General features: G+C 44.3%; 1 protein-coding gene across 1 annotated transcript in view; it reads right to left on the minus strand.

Annotated features, from left to right (window-relative positions):
• Positions 1–12,954: 12,954 nt before the first annotated feature.
• The window catches only part of LOC129644192 (antigen WC1.1), a 60,489-nt gene continuing 55,345 nt past the window's right edge, over positions 12,955–18,098 (minus strand). The window contains exons 17-20 of the mRNA XM_055569693.1: positions 17,530–17,667; positions 17,054–17,143; positions 16,043–16,180; positions 12,955–13,100 (exon numbers count right to left, since the gene is read on the minus strand). Of these exons, the coding sequence (XP_055425668.1) occupies positions 12,955–13,100; positions 16,043–16,180; positions 17,054–17,143; positions 17,530–17,667 (512 nt within the window). The remainder of the gene's footprint in view (positions 13,101–16,042; positions 16,181–17,053; positions 17,144–17,529; positions 17,668–18,098) is intronic.

Genomic DNA, 18,098 nt, shown 5'->3' on the forward strand with positions numbered 1-18,098 from the left:
CCTGACCCCACATCCTCAAGGTCACAGCCCCAACTGCAGGATCAGCCTGTGAGGAGGCGTCAGGGTGCCGACTGGGGTCTATATAGACCACCCCTTACACCCTCCCTCCTGAGAGCCAATAGCGACACCTTTCACCATTTCAGGCACTATCAGAGGCTGCATCTGCCACTTTCTGAAGCTCAGACACCAATGAGCTTCTGAATCTTCAACATCTCCTTATATGAGTAACACGGTCCTTTGACCTCCTGCTTCCGTAGTCCTGACAGCTGGGTCCTACCAGTGGGACTGGGGTAGAAACGGTTCATCAAAAATCATGAGTGCCTTTCTCTCCCCTGATCACCCTGGCCAATATCTGTGAGATCTGAGATCTCACAGGGTCTGGGTGTGGGATCTGTTGACCCGTGGAGAATAACTTTTGTAGAATCAAATATTGATCTTCCCTGGCACTGAGCTCAGGGTGGAAGCAGAGAACTACAAGAAGTCTCGAAATACAAGAGTATTTATCAGGTCAGCAGAAAATGAGGACCAGGAGTACAGGAATTCACAGGTGACTGATAAGGCATGAAGTGAGACCCATCAAGTTGGAGGGATGAGATTGCAGGGTTTTCCTCTTTCTCAGAATGATCTGGAGACTGGGTCCTGGAGCACGTGCCTAGATGCTCAGTCGTGTCTGACTCTTTGCAACCCATGGACTGTAGGTCACCAGCCTCCTCTGTTCAGTGGATTTCCCGGGCAAGAATACTGGAGGGGGTTCCCATTTCCTTCTAAAGGGATCTTTCTGACTCAAGGATCAAATCTGCTTCTCCTGCATTGGCAGGCGGGTTCCCTATAGGGACATTCAGACGTGTTAAATCCCTTTCCCTTTATTGCATTTCATTTTATGTAAAGTATCTCTTTCAGCTAGTCACTAAATGATGCTGACAGAGAGAAAGAGATTGCTATTACAGGAAACAAAGAGAAAGTAGGAATCATCATTCGACTCTAGCCCACCAAATTAGGAGCAGGGATCTCTAGAAGAAAACATGGCGCTTCACTGATGGCTCAGCAGTAAAGAACCCGCCCACAAAGCAAGAGACGTGGATTCGATTCCTGGGTCAGGAAGATCCCCTGGAGAAGGAAATGGCAACGCACTCCAGTATTCTTGCCTGGAGAATTCTGTGGACAGAATGGCCTGGGCAGCTACAGTCCATCCTGTCAAAATAAGCTGGGCACGACTAAGTGACTAAACAATGAAAACAAGAAGAAAATTATACTTTAGAAAGACTAAAGTTTTCTAAACTTCACATGTACCCCCTTTATATGCTGAGAGTATGGTTTGATAAGATTCAGAATACATTTGTATTATAAAACCATAACTAAAGAAGACGCAAAATATAGTTTAAGGGAACAGTTCCAGAGAGATGGGGAAATAGAAAGTCTGCTACATGATAGCTGCAGGCAAGGGGCAAAGAAGGGGTGAGTGAAGCAGAGAAGAAAAAGGGGTTCATGCTGCCTGAAACCACCAATGAACCCACCTCCGCTGTTCTGCATTTAAGAGGAAAGGTGGTGGCAAGAATGGAATCCCAGGTGGGTTGAGGGGACAGATCCAAGCAGAAGGGATGATGTTGAATGTAGCCATTGCTGCCTTGTTCTGTTTCCACTCATCAGAGAAGCTCCCAGATGCTCCCCCAGAAGGTATCCCAGGGTTGAATAGAGAGACTGAGAAGGGCCATAAGTGATGCAAAATAGAGCTCCCCCATCGAAATCCAAGGTCACTAATGTGCTGCCCCCTTTCCTCATGTCCCCTCAGGCTCAAGATTCCCATGATGCAGCCCTGTGGTCCACACAAGCCCACCCTGAGGCCCCCTCACCCTACTCCATCTTTTTAGCACAGACGTGGAAGGAAGCATCTGTGACACACAAGCCCCAGGGTCCCCACCGGAGCTCAGAGACAGCTTCAAGAGCCACCCACGGCCCACATTAAGGTCTCAGTAGGGCCAACACTGAGGGCAGCTGCAGGTTAGTCCACAGCCCTGCCGCATCCCCCACCAGAGGGACCCCTCATCCCAGTCAGCAGACACAACTTCTCTGTCCCGCCATGCCTGTCCTTCATACTTGAGACAGGAGAAAAGACAGTTGAACACATGCTTCTCTTCCTCTAAATATGCTAATATTTATCCATTATTTATGCAAGAATCACTTCCTTGTCATCTATCTGGTCCTCTCACTCTCAAGCCCCGTGACTCTACCTGACCCTGTCTCCTTCTATATCTGGACTTTAACACATTAATGATAAAAACTTATTATAAATATCAAAACCAAAATTTACACTCAGTTGCTGAAGTAAGACCAGGATCTGCTCAGTCACTTAGAATTGATGCTCTACTCCCTCTGGGCCCAGAGTCATCATTCCTTACCCAGTTGTGGAGTCCACACCATCACCAGAAACCACCAGCCAGACACCGAGAACACAAGACGTGCTTCCTGAGGTCCAGTCATCCCTCCCACAGGGTGACACAGGGATGCATTTAGTGAACCAGGTACACATGGTCTCAACTTGGGATGGAGATCTCACAGGTAAGATGCTGTTAGCAGCTCCAGACCCTTTATAGAAAGGGATGGGCTATAAGGAGCGGCAAACTCAGGGCTGGCAGCCTGTCCCCACAGCACCCTCTATCCCAGAGCTGGGGGTGCAGGGTCAACATGGACCAACTCACCCTCGGATGAAGCTACATCTTTCTGACACATAAAGAAATTTCAGTATCCACTCTCATCAAAGATTTGAGGAGGAAAGTTTTAGGGAGGACACTAACCCAGCTGTGTCCACAATGAACATGAGAGAGTGAGGAAACAGGGTCAGGAAAAGAGGCTCGGGAGCCAGACTGCCTGGTCTTAACTCACAGTTTAGCCACACGCCAAGTGTGAGCCTTGAACAGGATTCTCACACTCTCTTATTACTAAAAGGAGGGTGATGATCCCACCAAGATGACTGATTTTGGTGAGGATTAGGTGAGTTGGCATTAGCATGTGATATTACAACACTAGTTAACAGTAGTACACGTGCTGATGCTGATGTGCTCAGTCGTGGCCAATGCCTTGTGAACCCATGCCAGGTTCCTCTGTCCATGGAACTTGCCAGGCAACAGCAGTAGTGCATAGTCGTAGTATTATGTACTACTGTTAACTTGCTTTCCTGATGGCTCAGATGATAAAGAATCTGCCTGCAATGCAGGAGATCTGAGTTCGATACCTGGGTCAGGAAGATTCTCTGGAGAAGGAAATGACAACCCACTTCGGTATTCTTTCCTGGGAAATCCCATGGACAGAGGAGCCTGGAGGGGCTACAGTCCATGGAGTCACAATGAGTTGGTCACAGCTGAGTGACTAACACACACACATACATACACACGTAGTAGTAGTAGAGAAACAGTGTTAGGGCATCTCCCACCATCTCATCCCAGGAATCCCAGGACTCTAGAGCAGGAATTCAATTCTGTGACCTGGAGCCTTGACTGAGGCTGTCAGAACTCTCCCAGGAACCACATGCTGTGATGGTCATTGGTGCCAATCAGAGTTGTGAGTCTTCCACACATCACTCCTTCTCTCTGTGCCCCATGTAACTGCTCAAGAACCTCGACCTTACCACTGGTGAGCTTTTGTGAATTAAGTTGTTTACTTAATCATTTTACTTTATAAACTCGAATGTACTTGGTAAAACATTTTGTGTCTAATTCACCTCCATATCCCCAGTGCTTGGCTAACTAAAAATTGTAATGATGTCTCTTGTATACCTGAATGAATGAATGTCAGCCTGGTATTTTACACAAATCATTTCAATCAAAAAGAAATCTTTTGAGAAATAATTTAACTTGTTGTGAGGATGTAACAGCACAATGCAAGCTGCATCATTTGTTTTAATGATATTTCAATACTGTTAAATGGTATGAGCTATATATGGTTCACTTCAATGCCTTTCTGCAATGAATGCAGTAAATTTCAATAACTAGAAACAACCCAGCCCCAGTACAAGAGCAGTGCTGAGACAGCCAGTTCTAAACATGTATAAACGCTGCAAATTTCTTTGCATATCTGAAGATAAAGAAGATAAACCACAGAACACTGACAGGTGAAGACCATGAAGCCTCCTGTTCTGGTCTTAATCAGATATGGCCAAGTGGTCAGGATGTTTATGTATTTGTCATTTGGCATATTTTCAATTCAAACCACACACAACTGTAACAGGAAGAAATTTAGTTATAAAAAAATTTAAACATCTTCCACGTTGAATTAGAAGTACAGAAGTAATGAGCAGAAAGAATCTTGTTCTTTTACTTAGCCTAACTATTTGTCCTTATGGATTGTGAAGCAATACAACATGTAGCATTTTATTCCCAAATCACCACGAGAAAATGGTGGTCAGAGGTTCAGTAATCTCTTTGCTAAGAAAGTTAATAATTAAACCTGCTTGCTTGAGGAAAATTTCCTCAGGACCAATCAGACAGACTAAAATACAAAATATTTTTAAATTAAAAAAGGGGTGTACAACTCTAAAGGAAAATGATTCACTGAGTTGTTACACCAAAGCGTTGGAGACCCCCTTCACCATCTGCGTTCCTTGCATGGATGGGACCAAGGTTAGTAAAGACTCCTTTACCAAAGACCACTTCATCACAAGAGCATGAAGGAAAGAGCAAGGTTATGAGCTGGCTTAGGTCCAGCCCATCATCTCTGTTCAGCCCGTTACAGTCCATAACCAGAAACATCGAACAGAGTGTGGCACTGAATTGGCCTCATTCACTCCTCCATAGTGCAACATCAGATACCCAGAGACAAGAGCAGATCAAAGCTAAGAAATCAAAGACAAGCAGATTCTAAGTGGAGAGCATGCAGACAAAGGGTCCTTCCCTACTGCTGTTGGAAAGGAAGAAGCCCTCCAACCCCAGGCACCACCTGTGGGAGGAGAGACAAGAAGATGCCTCCTGAAATAGAGGAAAACCAGTCTCAGCAGGGAGCTTGAACTAGAAATGACAAGACAGTTATTACCATGAACCCCAGCTAAGTTGAGGGATAAATTTAAAATGGGAGAGTCTGTGTTAACTTTATGGAACTTTCAATCCACACAAACATCCCTTGCTATTGCACAAGATGAAATCCATGATAAAAATAGAGAATATTACATTTATGTATATTTCAATTCTAGGCTAGGCTAAGGCTAAGTCACTTCAGTCGTGTCCAACTCTGTGCGACCCCATAGACGGCAGCCCACCAGGCTCCCCCGTCCCTGGGATTCTCCAGGCAAGAACACTGGAGTGGGTTGCCATTTCCTTCTCCAATGCAAGAAAGTAAAAAGTGAAAGTGAAGTCGCTCAGTCATGTCCGACTCTTAGCGACCCCATGGACTGCAGCCCACCAGGCTCCTCCGTCCATGGATTTTCCAGGCAAGAGTACTGGAGTGGGGTGCCATTGCCTAGGGACACATTTTTAAGCCCATTACAGAAAGAAAATTCATAAATCTTCTCTTGTTTTTAAAAGCACAGATTTGTCACATCTATGAACTCTTTCTAATTCCTCCAGCTCAAAATTACTGCTGTGTTTATTTAATCTGTAAAACCTTGCTCATTGTCTCTAGAGTGGGGGCTTCTTGAGAGGAAGTATGTGTCTTACTCTTCAATATCTCTTTAAAGTCAAGTAAAGACACATAGAGAGAGCTTAACAAATAGTGGATAAATAAAGAAATGAATGCATAAACAAATGCTGAAAATCACCCTGCAGGTAGTGATACTGAGTGGGGAGGGTGGTGGGGGCAGGGGAGACACGAATCTGACTACTCCCACTCAGCACAGACAGAAGTGCAGTAAGGAGCCAGAGACACACCAGACGAAGGAACCAGATACAGAAGGCCTTCTTCAAATCCCATTCTGGGGACGGTCTAATGACATTTAATTTCTGCACAAAATTGTACCTCAGAAACTTCACCAAGGCAAGGAAAAAAAAAAAAAACTGACAGCATTGCTACCAAGGATGTGGCATCAATACTAATATTCATCAAACAGCTGTTTTTCTATCTCCCAGTGACTCATTCTGGCCAATGAAACGTGGGTGTTGTCACCTGTGTCACTTCTGAGTAGAGGCATGAAAACCCCATGCGACTCTCTGGTTTCTCTCTTTCCTGCCCCAGAAGCTGCGTGTTCCACATGGTACACGTGTAAGCTAGTGGAGCCTCGCTGACCACAGTACGTTTGCAGGTTGGTAATGAATGTGTGTATGCATGTGTGTGTTCCTTCTGAGATTTGGGAGTCAGTTGTTCCAGCATCAGAACAGAGCCTATTATGAAGACTGGAAAGGAAGACAAAATCTGTCACATGAAGCAGGTACTTTTCTGGATCTCCTCTTCCTTCTGTGTCTTCATCCCAAGCTGCTCCCTCAGGTCTCAACTTGATTCCTCTTTGGGGCTTGGTTGATTCCTAGTCACCATCACTGATTGACCAACAACTAGACCTAAACTTCTGCGTAAGAGCATCCACACCTGGTGCAGCTCCTCCTCCCTTTACATCAGTCTGCGCTGACAGTTGTGCTTCCTTTTCCCCATTTTTGTCTCTGAGCATCTTGACCTTCATCCTTAAACAGCTCTCCTTTGCTCTGAGTTAGTCAGTTCATCATCTTTCATCTTATTTTTACATTCCACCAATCCTGTACTAATGAAAAAGCAGCATGTATGTTCCAAACCTCTTCTGTTTCTTCTTGATTTCCCGAACAAATCTGATTCCTGGATTTAGTTCTCCATGTAGTTCATTAAATTCTTCACCTTTGGGTAAGAAATAATTTTGCCGAATTTTTATTTCCCTCAACTGAAGCAAATGGCACATTCAAAACCTATCTCCTTGTGACCATGTAACCGAAAGGTATGTGTGAGGAGTCTGGCTGCTAACCACTCAAAAGCCAGTATACAGGCCAGGTTGGTGGAAAGAAAAGTTTGTTTTATTTCAGATGCCAGCAACTGGTGGGGAGGGTGGTGGACATCTGTATAAAGGCCGACTCTGCCCATCCCATGACAAGAAGAGGGTGAGAGCTTCTATAGCAGAGCTGGGATTGGGGGAGGTTATATGCAGAAACAGCACAGTCATCTCTAACAGTCATCTTCAAATTGGTCATCAGTGGTCTGAATAGCATCATCTTGGCTGTCCTCAGTTCATTTCATCACTCAGGCGAGTCCAACTCTTTGCGACCCCATGGGCAGCCGCACACCAGGCTTTCCTGTCCATCACCAACTCCTAGAGCTTGCTCATACTCATGTCCATCAAGTTGGTGATGCCATCCAAAGCATCCACTGGTTGTTTTAGGTACAGTTAATCTTTAATGCCCAGGTGTACTTGTTCCCATGTCTTTGTGGTCAGTTCTCAGAATTGTGGACGCTCAAGTCCTAGGTACAGTGTGGTCATCATATAGTTCACTGCTCCACCTGGTGTTTTGTGTCTATAAGACAGCTCACAGGACACGGCTCAGAATATCATCTATAACCCTTGAGAAAGAACTAAAGGTCCTTGACTGTGCTTAATGACTACATTATTATTATTTAGTCTCCTCTGACTGTTTTCCTTTGTTTCCACGTTTCTCGCTTCTCCAATTAAACATATTCTTTGACTAAAGTTTTCCACGGGCAAAAGGCAGGCAGAAGACACGGTGAGGGGGCAAGGATTGTAGAGTCCTCTCTCCTTCAACCACAGCCCTAGGGCCCCCCTCGGGACTTGGAATGGGCTGGTGCAAGGAGAGGCTCTGAAGAACACGCTTCATTAACTTCATGATTAACCCACCTCTACTCACAGCTGATGTAATTACCAACTGCAGAGCTATTGAGTTCTTGTGGGTGGTGATTCTTAAACCACGGCAACCTAAGGTTAGTGCCTCTGGGGTGGCACTCAGAGTTCAAAGCCTAAGTGATTGCTCAGATTCAAAGTCTATGAACTGAGGCTCTATTGCACATGGAGCTTTGGTGCAGCTGAGTCCTGCCCACAGACCAGCCTCAGAACACTGGAAAATACAGCAATGTGTTCCTCCTTTAACATCAAAAACTCTGTGAACAGACCTCTTTTCCTTGTCATCGAATGTTTCCCAATCTGGGCATGCTAACCAAGGTTCCTGCAGTCTGTAGGCATTGTTTGAGGCCTTGCCAGGCCCCAGGATTGGAGTGAGGCCTATGCCTGTGTGTAAGCTCTATATTTCCCCTCTCTGTAACTTCACAGATGTTCAGCTAATATTTATTGAATGGCTGAATGGCACTGTACTAAATATTGAAGATAAATTGTCTTAAATATAAAGAAATCTTTCTGAGAACATCATTTAGCTAATATTTTTGTTTTAAAGGCAAATGTTTCTGACAATTCCCTAGGCAAAATTTCATTTTCAAAAACAAGCAGCTATCACCAACAATATGTCACAACGAACACTGCAAATCTCTATCTCTAAGGATACACAAGACAAACTACAAAGTACCTACATGTGGCTTCTTAATAAGTCTTAATCAAACACAACTGAGGAGACAGGATATTCATATGATTTATCATTGGCAGTTATTTCATTAAAACCACACAGCAATATCACAGGAAGAAAATTTGCGATTAAAAAAGTACAGCTGCACCATCGATATGGGAAGCAGATGAGGTGCCCAAAGATTTCTTTGGCTTAAAATAACACACAGCTTAATTAGTCTTTCACTTTTCGAAGGAGTCTCCCCTTCAGCTGATCTTGAAAGATGATGTGGAGACCAGGACAACTCAATTGTTCTGCACAACATTTAGAACTGTGAACTGATAATTTTGGAGAATGTTGCTCTTTGAGTCCCTTCTTGTTACTTTTTATGAATCTACTGTAGGTTTTTACATTTCTGTTGCCACATGGCTCACATAAAATATCTTAGAGGGACAACAGTAAATACTACACTGATAACAAATTAATTCCAATGACATGCAAAAGCTCTACCTTTTTATCCCCTTCTACACATTTTGTTTTGGATGTCACAATTTACCTCTCTCTATATTGTATATCTACTAACAAAATATTTTCCTCTATAGCTATTTTAATACTTTCTTTAGACTAAAGCTACCTGACTAGCACACTACTATATGACAGTGTCAGAGTATGCCGAATTGGATTCAGTATTTACATTTACAAGTCTGTTGCATATTTCCACTTCTTTCATATAAAAATTAGCATCCTTCATTTAGTTTGAGGAACTCCCCTCAGCAATCTTGTAAGACAAGCCTGGTGTGGTGAATCCCCTCAAATATTGTTTGTTTGGGAAAGTCTTTATATCATCTTCATTTATGAAAAACAACCTTCCTGAGAAAAGTATTCTTGGGTGGTAGGCCTTTTTTTCCCATAAGTTTGAATATATCATCCTTTCTGTTCTGGACAGTCAGGTTTCTAATAAAAAGTCCACTGATATTTTTAAGGAAATTTATTTTTCGTGAGCATTTACTTTTCTCTTGGAGAAGGAAATGGCAACCCACTCCAGTGTTCTTGCCTGGAGAATCACAGGGACGGCAGAGCCTGATGGGCTGCTGTCTATGGGGCCGCACAGAGTCGGACACGACTGAAGTGACTTAGCAGCAGCAGCAGCACTTTTCTCTCGCTACTTGTATAATTCTTTTTCTTGATTACAAGCAATGTGTCATGGGGATGATCATTTGAATGAACTCTGAAGAGTGATCTATTAGCTACATGAACTTGGATGTCTAAATCTCATCAGATTTGGGACTTATCTGGTATTATTTCTTTAAGTACAATCTGTGTCCCTTTCTCCCTCTCTTGTCCTTCCGGGACTCCAATAATGTGCAGGTTGTTTCTGTGAATGTTACCCCAGAGCTCACACAGGTTCTTTAACTCTTTTTCATTCCTCTTTTTCTTTGTCCCCTGGTTGGGTAATCTCAATGGTCCTGCCTTCTAAGTTACAGAGTCTTCTGTTGTTGTTGATGCTCTAGGTAGCATTTTTCATTTTGTTGCATTCCATTCATTGTAGTCTTAAGCAACTGATCTAACCAGTCCATCCTAAAGGAATTCAGTCCTGAATATTCATTGGAAGGACTTATGCTGAAGTTGAAACTCCAATATTTTGACAACCTGATGCGAAGAACTAACTCTTTAGGAAAGACCCTAATGCTGAGAAAGATTGAGGGCAGGAGGAGAAGGGAACGACAGGGGATGAAATGGTTGGATGATGGCATCACCGACTCAATGGACATGAGTTTGGGCAAGCTCTAAGAGTCGGTGATGGACAGGGAAGCCTGGTGTGCTGCGGTCCATGGGGTCACAAAGAGTCAGACATGACTGAACCACTGAACTGAACTGAATCTTAAGCAACTGAATCTCTGTTTGGTTCATTTTTCTGTTTTGTTTCTTCTGTTATTCTCTTTGCCTCACTGCAAAGCTTAAGGGATCTCAGTTCCCCTACTGGGACTGAATCCAGACAACAGCAGCAAATGCATCGAATCCTAACCACTAAACCATCAGCAAACTCCCTGTTTACTTCCTTTTTTATGCTTTCTATCTCTGTTTTTAAAAAAGCTCTGAATTTATTCTGTGAAGTAACACCCTAGCTCAACAATTACTGAGCCTTAGCTCAATAATTACTAAGCCTGAGTTCTAGGACCCACAAATCACAAATAGGAGGCGATGCTGCAACCCCTGAAGCCTGGGTGCCTAGAACCTGTTCACAATAACAGAAGGCCACGCATGGAGAAACCTGCTGTCCACAGAGAAGAGTAGTGCCTGCTTGCTGCATTTAGAGAAAGCCCATGTGCAGCAACAAAGACTCATGCAACCAAAAATTAAAAACAATAATAATGATGATGAGAAATTTTTTTAAATCTTATTTTCTTCATATATTGTCTTCCTGAAATTCATTGTTTATCGTGTTTTATTGGAGTTCACTGAGCTTCTTCGTGTGTGTGCCTTATTTCATCATATGTCATCTATTTCAACACTTCCCAAGTGAATAGCCATGTGAGCTGACCTGGAAGAAGCCCTAGGCATCTTCCCATCCCCAAGCACAGCCTAGAACTATGAAGACTGCAAGCGTGAGTGTAGGTTGGAGCCCTAGAAACCATCCAGAGTCATCAACCAAGTAACTGGGTGTGTCCAGCTCACAACCACGCCAGCACTCTCAGGTTTTGTATTAGTTCAGCAGCTTCTCCACATGTCCACAATGGAATTGGCCGGGGGTGGGGATAGGGGTGGGGGGCAGGGGGTTTGTGGGGGTATTGCTGTGTAAATGTAATCTTTACTTTGTCGCTTCTTCATGACAGCTCCCTCTGCACTGAGGAGTCACAGGACGATCACAATTACTTTCTCAGTTAAATTCAGTCACTGAGTCCTGTCCCACTCTTTGCGACCCCATGAATCACAGCACGCCAAGCCTCCATGTCCGTCACCAACTCTTGGAGTTCACCCAAACTCATGTCCATCGAGTCAGTGATGTCATCCAGCCATCTCATCCTCTGTCGTCTCCTTCTCCTCCTGTCTCCAATCCCACCCAGCATCAGGGTCTTTTCCAATGAGTAAACTCTTCGCATGAGGTGGCCAAAATATTGGAGTTTCAGCTTCAGCATCAGTCCCTCCAATGAACACCCAGGACTGATCTCCTTTAGGATGGACTGGTTGGATCTCCCTGAAGTCCAAGGGACTCTCAAGAGTCTTGTCCAACACCACAGTTCAAAAGCATCAATCCTTCAGCACTCTGCTTTCTTCACAGTCTAACTCTCACATCCATACACGATCACTGTAGAAACCATAGCCTTGATTAGATGGACCCTTGTTGGCAAAGTAATATATCTGCTTTTGAATATGCTATCTAGGTTGGTCATAACTTTCCTTCCAAGGAGTAAGCGTCTTTTAATTTCATGGCTGCAGTCACCATCTGCAGTGATTTTGGAGCCAAAAAAAAAAGAAAAGTCTGACACTGTTTAAGTAATCTTGAAACAATCTTGAAACATCTGAAAAATAAATGTTTTCAAAGAAGCCCCTTGGTCTGAAATTCTTCCTCTAAGAGATCAGTCATGTCAGATGCCTCCATCCATATCTCTGAAACATAAATAGCCAAATGTTCCTGATCTTTCTATCTACATTCATTCTTTTGGACCCCCTCTGCCTAAGTCTCCACTTTCTTGCCTTCTTGTCCCATCCGAATATAGGGTGTGGGTGAGCACCAATTTGCCTTCCATCAACTTGAAGATATATATGAACTGATATAATTCACTTAAAAGGAGAGATCCTTGGAGAGACAAGAAATAGCACCATCCTAAAGAAATAGTAGGAAGATATAGAGAAGAAAGAATGGATTTATAAAATTTGGATAATCAAATAGACATGGGGGATGAGCAAAGAGGTGTCCGTACCCACTAAAGAAATAAAAAAGAGATGAAAAAGGAAGAGGTAGTTATGTACAGTTAGATTATTAATTGCTCTGTGAATATTGAGGCAGGATAAGGAAAGCTGTAGCCATTCTCTTCCACCAGCCAACCTTCCACTTTGAAACTCATACCAGGCTGGTGTCCAAGAACAAGTTACAAACTGGTGATGTGACATCTCAGAGGTGTTTAGAACTGTTTTGTTTTGTTTTGTTTTTCCATGAGTTCATCTTGTTAGGAAGGAGTGTGAGAATGTAGACCAAGTTTACATCCTTTTCAAAATAAGAGTGACCAGGAGCACTTGTGAGAATGCCCTCATTAGCCTCTAAGACAAGTGAGAAAGCAGGTCAGCCAACTAATCTTGCATTTCCTTTGAGAAAGATGGCATTTGAGGACCAATCCTCTAAAAGCGTTTGACATGGAGCTTCCTAAATTAACAGCACAGCAAAAAGTTAATTTATTCAGAATATTTCATTTTGGGCAATTTTCATATGCCACAATTACAGGTCAGCACTACTCTATTGAAATACAGGCAATTAGAATATCTGAGGATTCATCTCCTAATTAATACAGCATCACGAGAAAGTCACTGGGGATGTTCCCAGGGCACTGAGTTCAACATCATCGTACCCAGCATCCTCTCTCTTCCCCTGGAGTAGCCAGAGGCTCTCTTCTCCTTCCCCAGGATCAGCTGCCTCTCTCGAGAAGTTCAGACAAGAACCTGAAGTAGAAAAGAGAAGTTTGATTAGAACTGAGACACGAGTATAGGACAGAACCCTCTGGTGGAAGGGAGTCAAGCAAGTGCTTATGACAAAGCATCCCTGGGACCCGGGTGTGGGGAGGGAGGTTCAGGCTATTTCACATGAGTTCCAGTGAGGATGGATCCCAGCTGTCCTCTCAGATCCAGTTCATGTGGTCTCCTGGGCCTCAGTGTTGGGGAAATCCTACATCACAGGAGACCTGTGCTCAGGAGCTCTGGGAGACCTGCTTCCAGGCAACACAATACCAAGGAGATGCCCAGCAATGGTAAGAATCATAAAAAGGAATTTAAATGTTCTCCTTTCACAGGTGATAGATGCAAATTCACAATAAGAGGGAGACTGGAAACAGGAAAAATCAGAATTCCTCACTCACAACCCAAGTCTGCTCTTAGTTGACTGGACTCCTGTTCCCAAATGTCCACAAATAGTATCACAGGTGCACCCACAGATATCTCCTCCCCAGAAACTACACAGGCCCTCAGATGGAGAAATACTCTTTTTCTAGAGAATGAGTGTCTTCTCGCAGCTACTGAAATATCAGTTTATTGTGATACACACAGTCAAGAATTTGGCATAATTAATAAAGCAGAAATAGATGTTTCTCTGGAACTCTCTTGCTTTTTCGATGATCCAGCGAATTTTGGCAATTTGATCTCTGGTTCCTTTGCCTTTTCGAAGTGCAGCTTGAACATCTAGAATATCATGGTTCATGCCCTGTTGAAGCCTGGCTTGGAGAATTTTGAGCATTACTTTGCTAGAGTGTGAGAAGAGTGCAATTGTGCAGTAGTTTGAACATTCTTTGGCATTGCCTTTCTTTGGGATTGGAATGAAAACTGACTTTTCCAGTCCTGTGACCACTGCTAAGTTTTCCAAATTTGCTGGCATATTGAGTGCAGCACTTTCACAGCATCATCTTTTAGGATTTGAAAGAACTCAACTGGTATTCCATCACCTCCACTAGCTTTGTTCATAGAGATGTTTCCTAAGGCCCACTTGACTTCACATTCCAGGATATCTGGCTCTAGGTGAGTGATCACACCATCATGATTATCTGGGTCATGAAGGTTTTTTTGTATAGCTCTTCTGTGTGTTCTTGCCACCTCTTCTTAATATCTTCTGCTTCTGTTAGGTCCATAACATTTCTGTCCTTTATTGTACCCATCTTTGCATGAAATATTTCCTTTGTATCTGTATTTTCTTGACCAGATCTCTAGTCTTTCCCATTCCATTGTTTTCCTCTGTTTCTTTGCATTGATCAGTGAGGAAGGCTTTCTTATCTCTCCTTGCTATTCTTTGGAACTCTGTATTCAAATGGATATAACTTTCCTTTTCTCCTTTGGTTTCACTTCTTGTCTTTTCTCAGCTATTTGTAAGGCCTCCTCAGACAACCATTTTGTCTTTTTGCATTTCTTTTTCTTGGGGATATTTTTGATCACTGCCTCCTATACAATGTCACGAACCTCCGTCCATAATTCATAAGGCACTCTGCCTATCAGACATAATCCCCTGAATCTATTTGTCACTTCTACTGTATAATCATAAGGAATTTGATTTAGGTCATACCTGAATGGTCTAGTGGGTTTCTCTACTGTCTTCAATTTAAGTCTGAATTTGGCAATAAGGAGTTCTTGATCTGAGCCACAGTCAGCTCCTGGTCTTGTTTTTGCTGACAGTATAGAGCGTCTCCATCTTTGGCTGCAAAGAATATAATTAATCGGATTTCAGTACTGACCATCTGATGATGTCCACGTGTAGAGTCCTCTCTTGTGTTGTTGGAAGAGGGTGTTTGTGTGTTCTCTTGGCAAAACTCTATTAGCCTTTGCCTTGCCTCATTTTGTACTCCATGGCCATATTTGGCTGTTACTCCAGGTATCTCTTGACTTCCTACTTTGCATTCCAGTCCCTTATAACGAAAAGGACATCTTCTGTAGGTGATAGTTCTAAAAGGTCATGTAGGTCTTCATAGAACGGCAACTTCAGCTTCTTCAGCATTACTGATTCGGCATAGACCTGGATTACTGTGATATTGAATGGTTTGCCTTCATGTATGTGACCGTGCAAAGATATTCTTAAAACACTTGTTTCATTTTTGAATTTGGTTTAGTTCAGTTCAGTCACTTAGTCATGCCTGACTCTCTGTGGCCCCATGGAATGCAGCACACCCGGCTTCCCTGTCTATCACCAACTCCCAGAGCTTGCTCAAACTCATATCCATCGAGTTGGGGATGCCATCCAACCATCTCATCCTCTGTCATCTCCTTCTCCTCCTGCCTTCAATCTTTCCCAGCATCAGGGTCTTTTCTAAGGAGTCAGTTCTTCGTATCAGGTGGCCAAGGTATTGGAGCTCTACTTCAGCTCAGTCCTACCAATGAATATTCAAGATTGATTTCCTTTAAATTGACTGGGTTGATCTCCTTGCCATCCAAGGGTCTCTGAAGAGTCTTCTCCAATACTACAGTTCAAAAGCATCAATTCTTCAGCGTTTAGCTTTGTTTTAAATATGCTCAATTAATCGATAAATTTCTGTTTCAGCCATGACACAAAGCTTGCGGGATCTTAGTTCCTTGACCAGGGTTGAACCTAAGCCCTAGCAGTGAAAGTGCAGAATCCTAACCTCTGGACCACCAGGAAATTCCGTAATCTATAAACCATTATGCAAGTATATCACATATAAAGTGATAAGTTTATGTCACATTATGGAGGCATAAATGCCAAATGCAGAGTGATTCCTCACTCCTTGCAAGGAGTCTGACAGCATTAAATATGGCATATGGTCAAGATGATGCTACCAAATATATGAGATTACCTATATTTTGACTCTCTAGGGAGGCAGGGCATTGAGGAGCACAAATTCACTCTTTTCAGATAGAAAGATTGCAGGAGATCAACTGACCCCACTCACCTGTCTGAGAGGACCTCACCCCATTCTCCTTCTCTGGGGGCACCTCCTCCTCGTTCCCCTGAGAGGCAGAAGGAGTTCCAGGCACTGGTATTTCTTCAGCATCATCGTAATTTTCATCAGGGACATCAGTCCTCTGATCTGGGGGTTCCAAGAGCAGACAAGGGAGTGGATGAAACCACAGTAACTGGGTTGGACTGGGGAATACCTAAGATACCTTCTGACCCAGAGTTCCTGAGTTTCTGAATAGAGGCACCAGTCACTCCTTGTTTCAACAGACTTTTTTCCCTAAGACCATGTTTCATTTTGATATGTCCATAAGCCAAAACATGATTTTACATATCTCAATATTTTCTGGTGGAAACTACATATCTCAAGCAACTCTTCCACCATTGAGCATTGCTAAAGTACTTTGACAAATTGTGCTTTACAGATGCTATTTTTTAAAAACATTGTGTGCCTGTGGTGATTCTGGACACAGAGAGACCAGCCCTGACATGAGACATCACAGAACAGCCAGAGAAGGAGAAGGACGAACCCCATCTGGACACAAGGGATGCCTCTGGTCCATCAAAGGAAAACCATTCCCCTTAAATCTCCTCTCTATGAGGGAAACTCTCCTCCCCAGAGCCCAGCCGAGGCAGGTCCACCTCTATTTCCTGGAGCGGATCTGTAGTCACTGTTGTCCTCACCATCCCTGGTGTAATACGGCAGTTTAGTCAGTGAGAAATCTGACGGGAAGCCTCATGTGGAGACAAACATCACACAACACACAGAATTTTTCCTCCCCACACCCACGGGACCTGAGTTAAGGCTGAGAAGGGACAGGCCTGGCTTCTGCAGTGTAGACAGAGGCTGGGAGGTCACGGGGCTCTGAGAGGCCATCCTGCCTCTTTGGAGGAGCCGTCTCTGTGAGCCTGGGGCACACATGGGGTCTGCAGATGCTGAGAAGATGTGCATAGCCAGTGGGTGGTGACAACCAGAGATCCCAGGAGGGCAGACAGAGACACTCACCTGGGCGGCCCAGACCTTCCTTCTGGGTCAGAAGGTAATCGAGCTCCTCATACACAGCTTCAGCAAGAGCATCTTCATAGCTGGATAAGGCTGAGAGATCCCCCAGCAGGTCAGAGAAGCTTCCCAGATACCCCAATCCAGCCAGCCCACCTTCATCTCCTTGGTGCTCACATGGGGGCTGCCAGGACCTCAGCATCGTCTCCTACCCCATGCACCATGTCAGCACCTTCTCCCCTCGTCTGACCCTGATTACAGCTCAGCGCCAACTCTGTCTGGTCTCACAGGAGAGGCCATGACTTATGAGAGTTCACACCCCAGTCCTAAGAACCTCTGTCTACTCAGCCCTTAGAGCTCAGCATAGAGCACATGGAGTCTGCAACTCAGAACAGTACCTGGCCCAGGTTCCCCTCCTCACACCTGCCCCATCTCCTGCCTCCACACACTCTCCCTGGTCCCCAGTTTCCCCTACAGCCCACCTCTGCGCTCTGCTCTCCATCTGAGTAGCTGAGTCACCAGGATGACGAGGACCAGGAAGAGAAGGGCCCCCAGGATGAGGCAGAGGACCCCAGGCAGGGAGAAGATTCCAGGGAGAGAATTTGAGGTTGTTCTGGTCCCTAAGGAGAACAGGAAAAAGGGCTGGGGATAGTCTTGGGCACAGAGAAATCTCCTGTGTCAGCATTTTCAGGAGCTCCAGACAATGGTGTCTCAGTCTCAGACAGTGTCAGGGCTCCCCTGGGTCTCGTCCTGAGACAAGTCAACTCCACGCTGGCCAGTGTGGCCCCGAGGCAGAGGTGGGGATTGTCAGGGAGCTGCCCTGCCGAGACAGCCTCTGAGGACCCAGGTCATCCCTTCTCCATGGGCTTCAGGAGACAGAGCATCAAACAGTCCAGGGACTTGCACCTCTCTGATGAGGAGCAACACTCAAGGGCAGGTGGGAGATCCTTAGATTCTGCAACAAGGAAACCAAACTTCCTTGGACCCCGGGCATGAGAACATTTGACCCTGGACATCAAGGCAGGGGATTTCCCAGTGTAATGCCCTGGGT

Source organism: Bubalus kerabau, chromosome 1 (assembly GCF_029407905.1).
Source record: "Bubalus kerabau isolate K-KA32 ecotype Philippines breed swamp buffalo chromosome 1, PCC_UOA_SB_1v2, whole genome shotgun sequence".
Classification (NCBI taxonomy): domain Eukaryota; kingdom Metazoa; phylum Chordata; class Mammalia; order Artiodactyla; family Bovidae; genus Bubalus; species Bubalus kerabau.